This window comes from Clupea harengus, chromosome 9 (assembly GCF_900700415.2).
Source record: "Clupea harengus chromosome 9, Ch_v2.0.2, whole genome shotgun sequence".
Classification (NCBI taxonomy): Eukaryota; Metazoa; Chordata; class Actinopteri; order Clupeiformes; family Clupeidae; genus Clupea; species Clupea harengus.
The window spans coordinates 24,768,016-24,783,998 of NC_045160.1; the positions used below are offsets into that span (position 1 = coordinate 24,768,016).

General features: G+C 45.3%; 1 protein-coding gene across 2 annotated transcripts; it reads left to right on the top strand.

Moving 5' to 3' along the window:
• The first annotated feature begins 4,597 nt into the window (after positions 1-4,597).
• On the top strand, positions 4,598-8,617 carry zgc:114130 (uncharacterized protein LOC570332 homolog). Of its 2 annotated transcripts, none has more exons than XM_012838407.3 (2): positions 4,598-4,772; positions 6,231-8,617. In XM_012838407.3, the coding sequence occupies exons 1-2, from the start codon at positions 4,719-4,721 to the stop codon at positions 7,503-7,505; spliced, it is 1,329 nt and encodes a 442-aa protein (XP_012693861.2). In that variant the 5' UTR covers positions 4,598-4,718; the 3' UTR covers positions 7,506-8,617. The 2 variants fall into 2 exon arrangements, with proteins under 2 accessions (XP_012693861.2, XP_012693862.2); XM_012838408.3 differs by having other exon boundaries at positions 6,234-8,617.
• The last annotated feature ends 7,366 nt before the right edge of the window (positions 8,618-15,983 follow it).

Below are 15,983 nucleotides of genomic sequence, written 5' to 3' on the forward strand. Positions count from 1 at the left end.
CTTAACTTGCATTTCAGCAGTTCTGCACTTCTTTTTCCTTTTTTCTAGGTCGTTGTTTTCTAATTCTCATGTAAAGTAGTATTTATTGTTACACCATGCTTTTTATTGCTCTTAGCTTGACTGTTCTCTCCCTTGTACGTCGCTTTGGACAAAAGCGTCTGCTAAATGACTAAATGTAAAAATGTAAATCATCTGCTCACCAATTGGCTGGCTTCTTCTGCACATCAACTTTCAGGACTACAATGAAACTGCTAACGCTGACTTCAGTAGCCTCCATGCATACTCCTGTTCCACAGTGCAGGGCCGTGACCAGTTCACAGTAGAATCTGATATTGGCCACATTCAAAAAAATAATGTGAACAGCCAAAGCAATAAATCGGATCAGAGCAATAAATCCGAATGGAGCACTAATGCTTGGAGTGTGAACAAAGCCTCAGGGGCCGTCACCATGGCAACAGGGAACACTGAGAAGTTTTGTTGTGTTTTGGTCTTGCATCCCAATGACATCTGTGTTTTTTCGGGGCCTAAAAACACATACTTCTGAAAATGGGTTCCAGAGTGGAGACTTTTGGAAACCGTTTCCATGTTGGCGTGGATGAGTTTTCAAAAGTAGTTGTGGATGCAAAACTTTGAAAAAAGGAAAAAAAAATGTTTTTAACTTTCAAACATTCCGTTGTTGTGTGGATGGGCTAGTAGGTTGTCTGACCTGTGGCTTTTTAGCGTATTATCTGGAACAGGTAGGACCCTCTGTGAAGACCAGTTGGACATTTCTCTGTGCACAAGACAAGAGCAGTGTCACACACACACACACACACACACACACACACACACACACACACACGCACACACGTACCCACACACACACACACACACACACACACACACACACACACATACACACACTCCTGACATGTCTGTCATCATCGCTGCTGGGCCTTGTTTCCCATGCACACGGCCCTTGCACCCACAGCATTAGCATACGTATGAGAAGGGCTCGCTGAGAGGGTGTGAAATGGGCTTTTCATGCGATGCACAAGAACGCAAATCCCTGTCAGCTCAGGTCCATGTTTATTGTCTGCCATTGTTGCGCTCACTCTTTTTCTTCTGGCAGGCCAGGGATTCCTCTCTGCCAGTCAATACGCTTTGGCCATTAGTGGAGTCTGAAAGCATAAAGACTGCTGGCCATGTGACTGAGAGATAGGGAAGTTTGTTTACTTTTTTCATTGCTAGGGTTTAGTGTTTTAGGAACTAGTTTGAGATGATTGCGTTTGATTAAAACGAGATATACCGGTACGTCGAAGTATGTGTTTTTTTTTTATGTTTGTCTGATGGTTAGATTGTGTGTCCTCTCTTTCTGTTCATTTAGGGTGTGTAACGTGTGTGAGAGAGTTAGAGCGAGAGTGAGTGTGTGCATGTACATGTGTGTGAGAGGCACTGAGCCTGCACAGCACTTTCCAGAGCCTCCTGAATCCTGACACTGTTGTGATTAAGGATTAAAGGCAGCCCTCGGCTCTCTCTCTCTCTTTCTCTCTCTCTCCCTCCTTTCTTTTTTCAGCCCTTTCGTCCCCATCCCCCCTTCTCAGTCCACTCCCTCAGCCCTGCCTCCAGGATGGGGGAAGAGACCATTGTTAGTTCAAGAACTTTTTTTACTCATTATAATCCCCTCCCCCACCTCAAGCACCCCCCCCCCCGCCCCCCTCCACACACACACACACCATAAATACACACACACACACCCTTTACACACACACGCACACACACAAACATAGACACACACACCCTATACACCCGATACAACACACATTGCCCCTCTTCAAACCACAAACACAAACACACACACATACCCTATCTCCGCCCCTCCTACCTGTAAGTCAACCCTAGTTAATGCTCCACTCGATTCACTCAAAACAAACTCCCAGATGTTTGTTTGCTACTCTCTAATGGCCTTCAAATAAACAGTTCTTGAGGCGTGGGCCATGATGTGTTTGGGCCTTTGACACCCATCACAAAAAGCCACTGATGGCTGGCAAAGTTGACCTCAAGTATCAGAATCAGAATCAGAATCAGAATCAGAATCAGAATCAGAATCAGAATCAGAATCACGTTTATTGGCCAGGTGTTAGTTTGCACAAACAAGGAATTTGACTCCGGTTTAAGTGGCTCTCATTGTACTTACGCAAAATACTGTATACAACACAACACAATAACGGTCTAAGAAATATAAGAAATATATACAGGGAGGGATGGCTATATACAGGAGCTGTGAACTGTAAACACAACAAGTAGTGCAAAGAGTGGAGAGTGCAAGAAGTGCAGAGAAAAATATTAAATGGTAAGAGAATGACGTAAGAAGTACAGTATATACAGCCTGTATAGTTATACAGTAAAGGGTGGAATGTATTGCACATTTCGTATATGAACAAGAATAAATACAGAAAAGGATCACAATACACTGATGACATATAGTCTGGACATCCACTGTACGTTCCCTGACACCTCAGGGGAGTTTAAATGGTCCAGCCTTTAACTTTCATCATTGTATGCAAGTATGCTTTGACTTGAACGTTTTTCCTTATTAGGATCCACTAATTAAGTTCCACTCCAACTCACTCTACAGAAGATGGGCAGGTCAGCTAATTCAATCAATCCCAATATGTGGGGATTGAAATGCAGGAGAAAAAAAAAAAAAAAAAAAAGCTAGCAAATCTCTTTCCCTCCGAAGAAGCTTTCCTGGTGACCTCACAATGGTGCATTTTTAATTATACTCTTTCCGTGTTGTGGGTGCTCAACCTCTTTGACAATGGGCTTTGTCCCGGAGTCGCTTTTCTTCCTGGCTTTGAGCAAAGCTGAGGTTACGTCGCTCCCGAAGTTAGAGAGCACGGGCATGAGCCTTTAAGTCAGCTAGTTCACAAGAGTCCTTGTGTCTGAACAAGCCCCTTTAGCGAGCTGACATTTCGGCCCTTAGCCTGGCCTGGGCCAGACCCCTCCCTCTCCTCCCTCTCCTCCTCATCCCTCTTGGTCTGTTTCTCTTTGACTCGAACAAAGGGCAGCAAACCTTGTTAGTGCACGGCTCAACGTGGCGACTGACCGAGTGAAACTGTAGGCTTGAAAAATCCACTAACAAGCTCCGCCAGTAATTGATGGGATCCCGGGCAGCAGCAGCTGACTGCTGGGATGAGGCCCAGTTACGGGCCAGGTCTGGTCTGCATCTTTGATGGCTCCCCACAGTGTGAGAATGGAAGATTAAACAAGTTAACGGACGCCTGTTTCGGTACAGTTTTACCCACAACCGGGCTGGGTGTTGCAGTCTGTTAGACAAGGATTTCCTGAGTGCAAGTCTAACTATTTGTTACAATACAGACTGACTGATATATTGCCTTATTTATGTCAAACTTCACAAAAGGCTCAGAAATGTGTTGTTACTTTTCAGAAATATCTCAACTGTTTGCAACACATCATGGCATCCATTGATACTCTACAGTTGTTATCAAAATGTTTTAAAACACTCCCTTATTCTTGACACTGAGAAAAGTAGCATTCTATGAATGCGGTTGAAATAGCTGTGGTTTCACACGTTTTCAGCGTCTCCAGTCTACGGTCTCCATACTGTGCCTTGCGAGACGGAACATCATCAAGGCAGACTGATCTCCACGTGTGACCACGGGTCACCCCAGTTTTCTGTCACCAGCAAGGAGGGGGGCTGTCAAAAAAGCTTTAATGTCTGCATTTGAACTTCTGAGTGAAAAGCCCACTATTTGGCCAGCCCTAATGAAAGGTGTTACGTGGGATCTGCCGTCTCTGGCTGCCATGGTCTGGCTATGCAGACACAAGGTTTTTCTTTTCTCTAGCTGTTTTTTGTTTGTTTGTTTTAGGAAATAAAACTGTCACTACCAGGGCCATTGCAAATTAAGGAATTGATCCTTGCATGATCTGAGCCAAATATATTTCAGCATTTAGTTTGTCTACTGTCTCAGGACCATTCCACACGAAGCCCCAGCGAAAATGTATTGAAATTATTTTATAAATGATACTAGACTAACTCAGAGTTGACAGCTATCTGAGTCTGAAGTGATAATCCAACATAATGTATAATTCTTGTGAATTACCATAACAGTAGTCATTTTCATACATGAGGACAAAATTGGTTAGGGACCCCCCCCTCTACTTATTAACTGTGCAAAGCACAACTTTCACAGAATTTCATTAATTTCCAACGTTCGTGCTTAGGTTAACGTTCTATTGTGAATATGTGTCTGAATCGTGGGAGCTCGTGTGACAATTACCCTATCAGAGAAAGAGCCCGTGGCTCGTGCGAATTTAAGCAAACCAATACACTTAGCATTTGCTAATAACATCCTGTTGGGGAAAAAAAGTACAAAAGCAGGTCTCCACAAAATGTGGCGGTTTGGTGCAACAATATCTACAATGCATTGACAAATGCACTGACAGTTATAATTTGCAACAAGTGATGCACTGGCATGTATTTATATGGGAGTCACTGTTGCAAGTAAACAGTTGAGGCACGAAGGCGGTGCAAGCAACTACACAACTCGTTACGAGGAGGAGGTGTGGCTATGTTACAGTCCAGCTTTAAAACCACACGTGGGTCGACGGAAAAGTTTTGAAGTCCAACACAGAGAAGTTTGCAAGGCTCATCAAATACAGAGGTTATCTGTCGAAAAGCTTTATACGACCTACGCCTTTGGCAAGAAGGAAACATGCCATCGTACGCCTCAAACCAGTTCATAGATTTGGATGAAGTTCTGTGCAAGGTAAATTGAGTTTCTCTTTGCAGTGCATGATCAGAGTTACTTCGTAGTTGTCCACACAACGTTGGCTAATGTTAGCTACAAGCCATATAGCGTATCAAAGGTTTATTAACTTAATTTGCAAGAATCCGAGAGAATTTCGGCGTCTGAATGATTATGTTCCAACGCTGATGGGGAAATTGCGAAGTTACTCAAACGACCTCGGTAGGTAGCTGAGTTACGGTTAATTAGCTAAGTTGGCTAACAAATAGTTACCAGCGCGCTACAAGTGTGCAAATATGACGTTTTATTGTGAACTAATAGTGATTCCGATTCATCTGAGAAAACGTGTCAAAGATGAAGTCTCATTATAATGGCCTGTTTAATCTAAATACTTCACTGCCAAATTGCTCAAACGAAATGGGCAAAATGATAGCCTGTCGTTTGCTAACGTTAGCCAGCTGCATGCATACAAGATTGCGCCTTTTGTTTTGCATGATGTCGCAACATTTTAGAAAGCAGTTAGGGCAAAGGCTACAGTTAGCTTACTGTAACTTTTATTTAAGTTTGCTTTATTTATATAGCGCAGGTAATTTTACGTGAAATGTTGCATCAACTTCTTTGCATTAAAGCAAGCGATTGGTGACACGTTTCCCTCTGCCCCATTTTGAACGTAAACAAGTGGGATTTGCCAAGTAAGAAATTCTAACGTAGCGATAGCTGGCTAGTTAGCTAGCCCACTGACACACGGCGCAACATTACAATATGTTGTTGTCCGAGTTTTACATGCTTGTTTACCTAATGTTACCTACGTATACGTTAGTGATTGCAAATTGACCAATTCCAGACGTGTAATCTACTATTATAACGAGCAATTTTTCTATTTTGCCAACCTCGTTTAGTTTTGTAGTTTTACAGAGTGCGAGGCAACGATAGTTTGTAGAAGTTAGCTGATTAGCTACGACAGATGACTGAAGTTAACGTTAAATTGGTCAGTGCTTGAACGTGTGAGTCCGTGTCTGTAGCGTTTTTGGTTTGGAACACATTGCATCGCTATATTCGTTATAACCTCTTAGCATTAGTGTCAAACGAAAAGCGACCATCATGTTGCATCGGCATTTAGAAATGCGCGTTCCGACTCTGCTTAGTCCTTGGCAACCGGAGATCAGCGTTGCGATCCGTTATCTTTCTGTGTTTCAGTAGACGCACGTTTCTACAGCTACTTCAAAGGACTTGAGATGTAACTTTACCTAACAATACAGGCTTGTGACGTAAGTAAAGGCTTACGAAGTAAAGTAATGTCTATATAATTGTCAAGCAATGTTATTCTGAGGAAGTGAAAAACAGCTTCGCTTTTACGCAGTTGGGCAGTCAAGTTTGACGTTGGTGCTTGTCTGACAGTTGTCCTCCACAAGTTGTACCATTGTGTGTTTTATGTAGTCTGTACATTAATTGCATTGTTTGTTTTTCGTTCTCTTGCAGCAGCTTCTCAATCTTGACCTCCGGGAATCTCCAAAGATGTCTGCATTGCCAGTCTCACCAGTCGGCCACAAAAATACCAGGCCCCCTTGTTCCTTCTCTTCATCGTGCTTGAGCGACTCCACAGTGAACGCAGCCAGAACCTCTGGCCATTGGGTTCAGCCCAGCGACATGCCTCTCCCCTCAAACTGGAACAAGATGTCGTTTTGGGCTGAGCGTTCAGTCAGCATGGTGGAGGGCAGCACTGGCAGCCTGGGATGGGCCTCCACAGAGTCCAGCAGCTGCAAGCTGCCCTCTGCCAGCTCCTGCACCTCCCTGCCAGCCTCTGCCAGCGCCTGTACCTCACCGCCATCCACGCCAACAGCATCCGCCAGCACATCCCCCGCTTCAACCCGCTACAAGACAGAGCTGTGCCGCACGTACGCAGAACGCGGCATGTGCAAGTACGGCAGCAAGTGCCAGTTCGCCCACGGTCTAGATGAACTGCGTGACCTCAACAGACACCCCAAGTACAAGACGGAGCCGTGTCGCACCTTCCACTCAGTGGGCTTTTGCCCCTACGGCATCCGCTGCCACTTTGTGCACAACAATGAGGATGACCTCGCGCACAACGGGTCGAAGCCAGTACTATCCTCCTCTTGCTCCATCTCAGCAGGCCGTGTCCTATCCCAGCGTCCCCCTCTCCTCAAACATAGCTTCAGCTTTGCCGGCTTCCCCTCCAACCCGCCACCCTCAATGGACACTACCCTGCCCCACACCTTCCTGCGCGCTCCCTCTGTCTCGCCGCCGGCCACGACCGACCTCTCCGAACTGCTCTCGCTCGCCTTCCCCGATGTAGACATGGCCTCTGCCTCGCTGATGGCCGCAGCTGCTGCTGTAACAGCCGCTGCTCTGGAGGCCGGCCGCGATCCCCAGTCTCAGTTCCTGCCCTCGCCCGACTCGGGCTGCTCCAGCTGCAGCCTGGCCTCTTCCACGCTCCCCTCCCCCCCACACAGCCTTCTGGAGCCAGCTGAGTGCTGCCTGCAGCGGAGCCCCACCGGAGGCCCCGGGGCCGTGTTGGTCGCCACCTCCACTGCCATGGGTGTCCGGTCCCTCTCCCACACGTCCCTCTCCGACCACGAGGGCGGGTGTGGCAGCTCCGCCAGCAGTCTCAGCGGCTCAGATTCCTGCGCCTCAGGGTTCGACGGTGTCGGGAGGCGGCTGCCCATCTTCAGCCAGCTCTCCGTGCCAGATGATGGCTTCTGCAGTGAGGGCAGCGGCACAGGCTTCTTTCTGTAGATGTGAGGGGCCTCTAGCCTTCCACCCCCCAAACCTGTTTTTCTGTTTGAAAGATCTAACATATACTGTGGTATATCTACTGTATGGTATAGGCAGGTGCCTTGACACATTTATTTTTCTTTTACTTAAGCTCAATGACATGAGGGAGGCTACAATCGACTGGGTCGAAAGAGAATCAGAGTGGTATAGAGCTTGTTATAGGTTTGGTTTATATATAAAAAAGACGAGTTGACCATCTCTAATAGTGTGGCCTTAAAAATAGGCTGTAAAAGACATTGAGTATCGCTGAAAAAGCATTTGAGTAAACAAATGTATTGTTCCCAAACAAGAAATTTCAATGTGAAAAGCCAAAGACCAGGGTTTAAGAGTTGTCAAGTTTGTTGAATTAATTCAATGTTGTGTCGTTTTATACCTTTTGGATAAAGGCGCTTTTTCTAATGCAGACAGTGTTCCAGACTTGCCTAAAAGCAGACCTCTTCCAAAACGGCTGCAGTTTTAAAATACTAAAGTGCCTGTACGTTGTTTTAACAGGTTTTGTTAGGCTGCAATATCATTGTGTGTTGAAGGGACCTTTTTTTCTGTTTTTTCTTTTGCTTCTTCTTGTGTCTTTGTATTGATCAATGCTTTCATGGTTCTCTGACTAGACTTTTGAGACGATGGCTTGACTTTTTTTTTTTTCTTCAACTTTAACTACTACATAGAAACTGGGTGGCTTACTGTTAAAAAAATCATTCAGTAGAGGAGGATTACTGTCTTAAGGATGAGGAGGGGGGGGGAAACTTATTGTGGGTCCATCAAGCCCCTGGTGCAGTGGATTGTATTGTATTTTAGTGTCTTGTTCAGATCTCTAGGAAGGAAGTAGTGCTTTTCGTTTGGTTTCTGACCATTTTTGTAGCTGTTCACAATGATGGGTCCCATTTTCCTTTTGATTGTATGAAATGCCTTTTGGTGGCCGTCATGTTACACAAGTAGTGTTTAAGGAGAATCTTTAGTAAATTAATTTTTATTTATTTTATTGTATTTATAGAGAACATGCATTGTGTTTCCTTAATGTTTAAGTTTAATATATTGGTTTCCTTTTTGTACTGGAAAATAAACCTTTTTTAAGCGCACACGGTGTGTTTGTTCTTGAAAGAGGCTCACTCTCCCTTTAGTGTCTACCACAGTTTAAAAGCTTTTAAATGCACACTGTCAGCTCTTAAACTGGAAACGTACAAGATGTGTGCCCTGTGACGCAGGCCACGTTGTCCACTGGCAAATGCTGCTCAGTATCCCCAAGCCTTACTGTAGGATTACTATGTGAACTCAGACGGAATTCAATGATTACGATGTAATCAGCCTGAATTCAGGTAAAGTTTGTACTCGGCACGTCAACAGGTTAACTTTTACTGTCTTTCTGGGGTAAAGTGTAGAGGGTTTTGTCATATGTGGCCATGCTGAATTATGGCGGGTCGGTACCAAGAACATTCTTACAGACCTCAACGAAATGGAGAAAGATGTTAACTACCACAGGGCGAGGGTCGGTGCACTGGTGTTTGGAGGGTGGACAAAAAATTGATATTTATTTTGTTAAAGGCTGACATCCCAAAAAAATTGATTTTACCTAAAAAAGTGAAAAACAGGCAAGAATGTAATTTCCAATTATGTGGGGGTTTTTTTTTCAACCTTTCCTGTGTAAATTTGATCATTATAGGGCACAAGCTACCCCTAGGCCAATCCTTGATTCCTTTTGTCATTCAGTGTGAACACGTGGGGGTGGGGGGGGTGTTGAACAGCTACGATCTTGCATGCTAATGTGACGCCCGTTTGTTTCACTCTGTTTTTGACACAAGCACACCCACTCCTATGACGTTTCGGTCACCTCAGAGAGCACCATTTACTTTCATGAGGGTTATACATCAAATGTTCCCGGAAGATCAAATCTCTTCTAGTTTTTGTCATTTTGCTTTTTATACTCTGCAGTGCAAGTCATCTGGCACTCCATGACTTTCATGTACTCCATGGGTAGGTCATCTTTCTCTGGTGTCAATGACCTCTTGTCCCTGATCTCTCAATAATTATACAAAGAGGCCAGTGTATGAATTGGGAGGAGGGGGGGGGGGGGGGTTGTGTGATGGGGTGGTGGGGTAGGTGAACGTAGATTGCTGTGGTCAAATCAGATTTTTTTTTTCCCTCCTCTCCACTGCTTTTGTGTAGTAGACAAGAGTGCAGTGAATGGGGGAGCCACTACAGTCCATCCTTCACTTGTCAGCCCGGCAACAATGCAGTGGGTGAGGGTGGCCATTGAGCGTACGGCTGGGGGGGGAAGGGCTGAACTTGTCTTACTGTCGCTCTTTGTGAGGCGGCATTCTCCCACATCGCCCAGTGAGCTCGCACAAAAGGCAGGCGCATTCTCACACAGGCCCCAGATCTGGTGGAATCTCTGGCAGATGGCTGCATTCACTGGAGCTACGGGTCAAACATATGCTCCCTCACAGAAAGGAATCCCTCCAAAAGGAGGGAGAGAAAGAGGGAGGAGGAGGAGGGGGGGGTAGGGGGTTGCTTGTCTGAGTTTCTCAGTACTGTATGTGCAAATGGGCAGGGAGAGAATTAGGAGCTGAATAAAAGAGAAAGAAAGGGAGTAAAGAACAAAACAAAACAACACAAATTCTCACGATAGAATTAAAGTAGAGTAAAAATAAAGAAACAAAAAGGTTTGAGGTTTGGTAAAAAATCGTCTGTGTGTGAGTGCGTGTGCGTGTGCTTGTGTGTTGAGAAGGAGAAACCCACTGAAGATGTTCTGTTTCTGTACTTGCCCATTCTTGGTGACGCTGAGTTTTTCAGTAAAGCTTTCCAGAGGCTGAGGAGGAAGAGACGTGTCCTTCCACCAGCAGGTGGCGCCCTACGCACACACTTTCCAAAGATTTATGTGAATGGCCTCCTTCTCCGAGATGTGTGGGCCCAGGCTCAGTGGGCACTGTCATTGTTACCATAAGTACAGCTTTCCTAACTTGGCCTTGCTGTGTTATTTTCAGAACTTTGATGACTTTGCTATGTCCACAAATAGTGCCCTCAAGCGCTAGTATTATTTAATGGTATTAAGATTAACAATCGGATATAAACATCTTTATTAAACCACAATATCACACACACAGTTATAGTTAAGGTATTAGTCTAAAGTGACTTACAAAACATTACCTAAAAATAGAGTAAAAAGTAAAGTAAGCAATATACCAATAAACTAAATGTATCACTCCATTGTTCTGGGAAGTTCAAGAACTCGAAATGCTAACTCTCTATGACAAGACTGCGTCAAAACTCTAAAGATGACCATTAAAAATCACGCCAATAATTTGGCAGTTTGGAAAAGTGTGTGTTGTGTTGCATCTCTACCATTTTGCGTGCTGGTATGGTGTAACCATGGTTGGTCAGGTCCTCGTGCAGTGCATTGAAGTCCTTATCTAAATGTGAGTGTGACCTCCCTCTCAGAAAGGTTTGCAGGCCAAGGCTCTCGTGGGGTCTGTTTCTGCATTTCATTTGTAAATGTTTATTATCCTCATAGACGTCCTTATCTGGTTCCAGTGAATCGCTAATTACACAGGAATATCAATCTGTTGGTGTAAATGTATGTAAGAACTTCACGGATATGTTATGGTCGTTTTTTACTTTGAAACATAACACTAATGTGTATGTCCTGTCCTTACTTAGCCCTCAGGTACGTGTAAAAGTGTGTGTTGTGTAACAGCAGGTATGGAGCCGCCATGGTGAGTGAGTCAGTGCCTTGCGCAATGCATTGGGAATCACACAGGTGAGTAGCGTTACACTCCCATTGTTGTCCTGTTTACGTGCTGTACAGACACACACACATCGACACACACACACACACACACATACACATATACATACTCACATACATACACACACACTCATACACTCACACTCATACACTCACACACACACACACACACACAAACACACACACACACACACAAGCGCACACACACACACACACACACACACACACACACACACACACACACACTCATACACATCAGTCTGACTAACTGCCTGGTCTCCGCGTCTCGAGGGGTGTACCTGGCCTGAAGCACACACACACACACCAGTCTTCTTGGCGGCGTGTAACATCTGCTTTTGTGGCCCTGCCCCCTGTGAAGCTGGACCGGTAATCTTACCATCAGTGTCACCCTCTCATCTGCGGACAGATAAATGCCTCGTGTGTGCGGCCGGAGACACCGTGGCGTGGTTTGGTGCGATGCGGTGTGTGTCGGTTGTCCACCCCATCCACACAACACCCCCTCCTCTCTCTCTCTCTCTCTCTCTCTCTCTCTCTCTCTCTCTCTCTATCGCTTCTTCTCTTTCTTGCTGCCTCTCTCTCAGGCCCTCTCTTGCTCACTCTATTTCCAAGGCTTCCTATCTCTCTCACCTTCCATCTGTCTGTGTCTCCCCCTCTCCCTCTCTCTCTCTCTCTCTCTCTCCTTCTCACTCTCTCTCTCTCTCTCCTTCTCACTCTCTCTCTCTCTCTCCCCTATCTCTCACTCTCACTCTCTCTCTCTCTCTCCTTCTCACTCTCTCTCTCTCTCTCTCTCCTTCTCACTCTCTCTCTCTCTCCCTCTATCTCTCTCTCTCTCTCTCTCCCCTATCTCTGTGACCACCCTGCTCCGGTGTCACCTTGCCCTGATGACACCATCCTGCCCCCCCCCCCCCGCCCCCCCACCCTGTCTCTTCCTCTTCCTGTTGTCAGTGTTCTCACCAAGGCGCACATGACGGTGCTTCCTGTCTGCACAGACTGAGGAAAGAGGCAACAGGCCTGCCGCTCCCATTGAGATCCCCCAGGGTCCTGTCCTCGGTCATTTCCCCATTATGAAGGAATTTGTCCTTTAGCACATTTCTGCTAACTCTTTGTTCGCCTGTTTTAAGCTTCGGGGGCCAATAGATGTAAGACAGAACTGTAGCATGACCACTGTTTGCCTCCAAGCTAAATGATGTGGTATATGTGAAGTATCTTTATTGTTAGTTGTTAGTCAGGTGACCCCCATTCTCTGCCGCCCCGCCGGTGAGCCATTGTTTGGGATGTTGATCCCAGCTTGCATCCAGACGGCCCTTTTCTCTCTCCGCTCCCCCCAGGCCTGGGGTGTGTCTCTCAGATCACAAACACGGATCCGATCAGGTAACATCAGAATCGCTCGCCCCAAGCCTGGGGTCTGTCTCTCAGATCACAAACACGGATCCGATCAGGTCACATCAGAATGTTCATAGATAAATATTTGCATGTGTATTACAGTCAAGCCACTGGAACAGATATGTCGGCAGGCTTTTTTAAATGATCCCTTAGGGATATCACACATGCAGGGGGGAGCACATCTAGTGCTGTAGCCTATATCACCTCTATCAACTACAGAGGAGTTTTTTAAGGAAGTCATATTTTCTTTTCATGTTTCCTCTCAAAGATTTTCTATGTTTTTTTTTTTTACAATAATCCTTCCTATTTCTCTGTCAGGCATCTAAGTCTGTTTATTTTTCAGGTAGAGTATGTGTGTTTCTGTTCTCTTGGCTGCCCACTGCTCCTGGGGGTCCTGGAGGAAGGAGGACAGTCCAGGATAGGAGAAATGCAGAGATCAAATTCACTGCAACCTCAGGCCTGCGTGTGTGTGTGTGTGTGTGTCCTGTGTCGCCACCTATATATGCACGTCTGTGTTACTGTGTGTCGTTTGTGCGAATAAAAACTGACTGAAGTCAGCCTTGTTTGTTTGTTTGTTGTTTGTTGTTTGTTGTTTGTTGTTTGTTTCGCGCAGACAGGGTTATGGGTCTTCCCATTCTTACATGCTGAATAGTCTGTGACCTTCGTTGGGTTTAGCAACACTCCCCCATGGGTTGGTAAGAGTTGAGAAACGCAGTGCACAAGGAGGCCAAGTCCGTGTCAGCTCGTGACTTCCCATAGGCAGGGAGGCACATCCATCCAGTGTGGTCGGAAAAAGTGTTGAGTTCGAGTTTTGGCACCCTACTGAAAACCACACTGAGTTACGAACTCTATCTGTGGATTCACTTGCAGCAGAAATGAAGTAATGCAATGTCATATTATATACAGTGGCGCTTGAAGGTTTCTGAAGCCCTTTAGAATTTTCTATATTTCAGCGTGAATATGACCTAAAACATCTTCAGATTTTCACAAACGGTCGGTGAGTAGATAAAGTAGATAAAGAGAACCCAAATAAACAAATGACACAAACATATTATATTTGGTAATTTATCTATTGAGGGAAAATGATCCAATATTACGAGTATGTGAACCTTTGTTTTCAGTCTCTGCTGTGGTCCCCTTTATGCAGCAGCAGCAGCAACTAAATGTTTCCGGTAATTGTTGATCAGTTCTGCACATCTGCTGTGAGGTGTTCTCACATGAACTGCCTGCTTCAGGTCCTTCTACAATATTTCTATAGGATTAAGGGCAGCACTTTGACTAACATTAACTTTATTCGTTTAGAGTTCACAGACAGATGTCCTGACATATTCCTTTAGAATCTGCTGGTGTAATTCAGAATTCATTCGCTGGGTTTCCATCCAAGTCATTCGCATATTTTAAGGGCATTCATGAAAACTCGGTTACAGTGTAAGTCTGTGCGCATTTCCATCCGCTGTGTTGTCCGCACAGGTTGTCAGGGCAACGTTTATGGAAACACCTAATAAAATTGCAAATAAGCCAGTTCCCATCAACCTTAGTCACATCATACGCTATGCAAATAATGTTAATCCACATCCCTCTGGCGAATCAAACTTTTGTTTGCATTAGAAGATTTTTATGTGAATTTCAAATGTTTCCGGTGAGGATTTAAAAAGTTCGATGGAAACCCAGCTACTTTTCCATCAATGGTGGCAAGCTATACTGCAGAAAAACAGATGCAGCAAAACAGGCCCAAACCATGATACCACCCCACCACCACCATGTTTCACTGATGGGATAAGGCTCTTGTGCATGAATGCTGTGTTTCCCTCTCTCTAAACATGATGCTTTTCATTTAAACCAAAAAGTTCTATTTTGGTCTCATCTGTCCACTAAGCATTTTCCCATTTGCCATCTGGCTTGTCCACGTGATCTTTAGCAAACTACAGATTTACAGCAATGTCCTGTTTGTAGAGCAGTGGCTTCCTCCTTGCAGCCCTGTCATGCAGCACACCATTGTTGCTCAGTTGTCTCCTGATGGTGGAAACGAGAACATTAGCCAATAGGAGACGGGCCATTAGTCGCTTAGATGTTTCCATGGCTTCCTTTGTGACCTCACGGCCTATTACACACCTTGCTCTCTGAGTGATGTTTGCTGGTCGACCACTCCTGGGTAAGATAACAATGGTCTTGTACGTTTGTACGCAATATGTTCTGACTGTGGATTGACGGAGTCAGTGGAAATGGTTGTGTAATCTTTTCCAGCCCCGATGGGCATTAACAACTCTTCTTCTGGGGTCCTCAGAGATCTCCATTGTTTGTGCCAGGATACACATCCACAAACATGTGTTGTGAAGATCAGACTTTGACAGATCACTGTCCTTTAAATAAAACTGGGTGCCAACTTCCCATTGATTGAAAACATCTGACTCTGACCTCACAATGAACTGCTAATCCTAGAGGATCACATTTTGCCGCGCACAGATATGAAATATTGGATCATTTCCCTCAGTAAATAAATTACCAAGTATAATGCTTTTGTCTCTTTGTTTTATTGGCTTGTCTGAAGATGTTTATGGCCATATTTATACAGAAATATAGAACATTCTAAAGGGTTCAAGCACCACTAGTAGTTTAAGAGTAAGAGTGCAAGTGTGTCCCTCTGTGTGTGTGTGTGTGTGTGTGTGTGTGTGTGTGTGTGTGTGTGTGTGTGTGTGTGTGTGTGTGTGTTTGTGTGTGTGTGCACTGCACTGTTCAGGAAATCTAAGCATTGTGTGCAGCCTTTCTAACATATGACACGTACACAGCCAATACAATAGGATTATCCACACATTAGGCCTCGTAGGAGATTTAGCTGCCTTTAGGAAATGGAAGACCCACCCTCCCTCCCCCCACAAATGAACATAGACCAAAACACCCATTTATAGGTCATTTATGGGTCTACAAAATGACGTCAGTTGTGCTCAAGTTTCAGCCCTGGCTCCAGGCCACGCGTGACGTGACGTTCCGTGGGGGGGGGGAGAGCAGCTTTGGGTTAAGCCTAGTGCCTTTGGAGAGGCCCATCCTTCCTTCCAGCGCGCGCAGAGAAAATGCATGGCATTCCACGCAAGGCTTGTTTATTGTCAAACGTTACTAACGCGCCAGGATTTGGACACAATGTTCCTGTCAGCAGCCGTTAAAAGCAGGCTGTGCAGCCAACCAGCGGCCGGGGTTTGCGCTCCCCCCGAGCACATGCGTGTGCGGAGCTAAACGCCGGGAGGCCAGCCACATCATGACTTAAAATGACTCTAATTACAGGGTGCACGCACTGACTCAGTGCT

What these genes read in the sequence shown, in the direction of transcription:
- zgc:114130 (XM_012838407.3), top strand. Translation starts at nt 4,719, where the DNA reads ATGCCATCGTACGCCTCAAACCAGTTCATAGATTTGGATGAAGTTCTG. An exon ending in TGGATGAAGTTCTGTGCAAG is followed by an intron (nt 4,773 to 6,230) that starts GTAAATTGAGTT and finishes GTTCTCTTGCAG; the next exon opens with CAGCTTCTCAATCTTGACCT.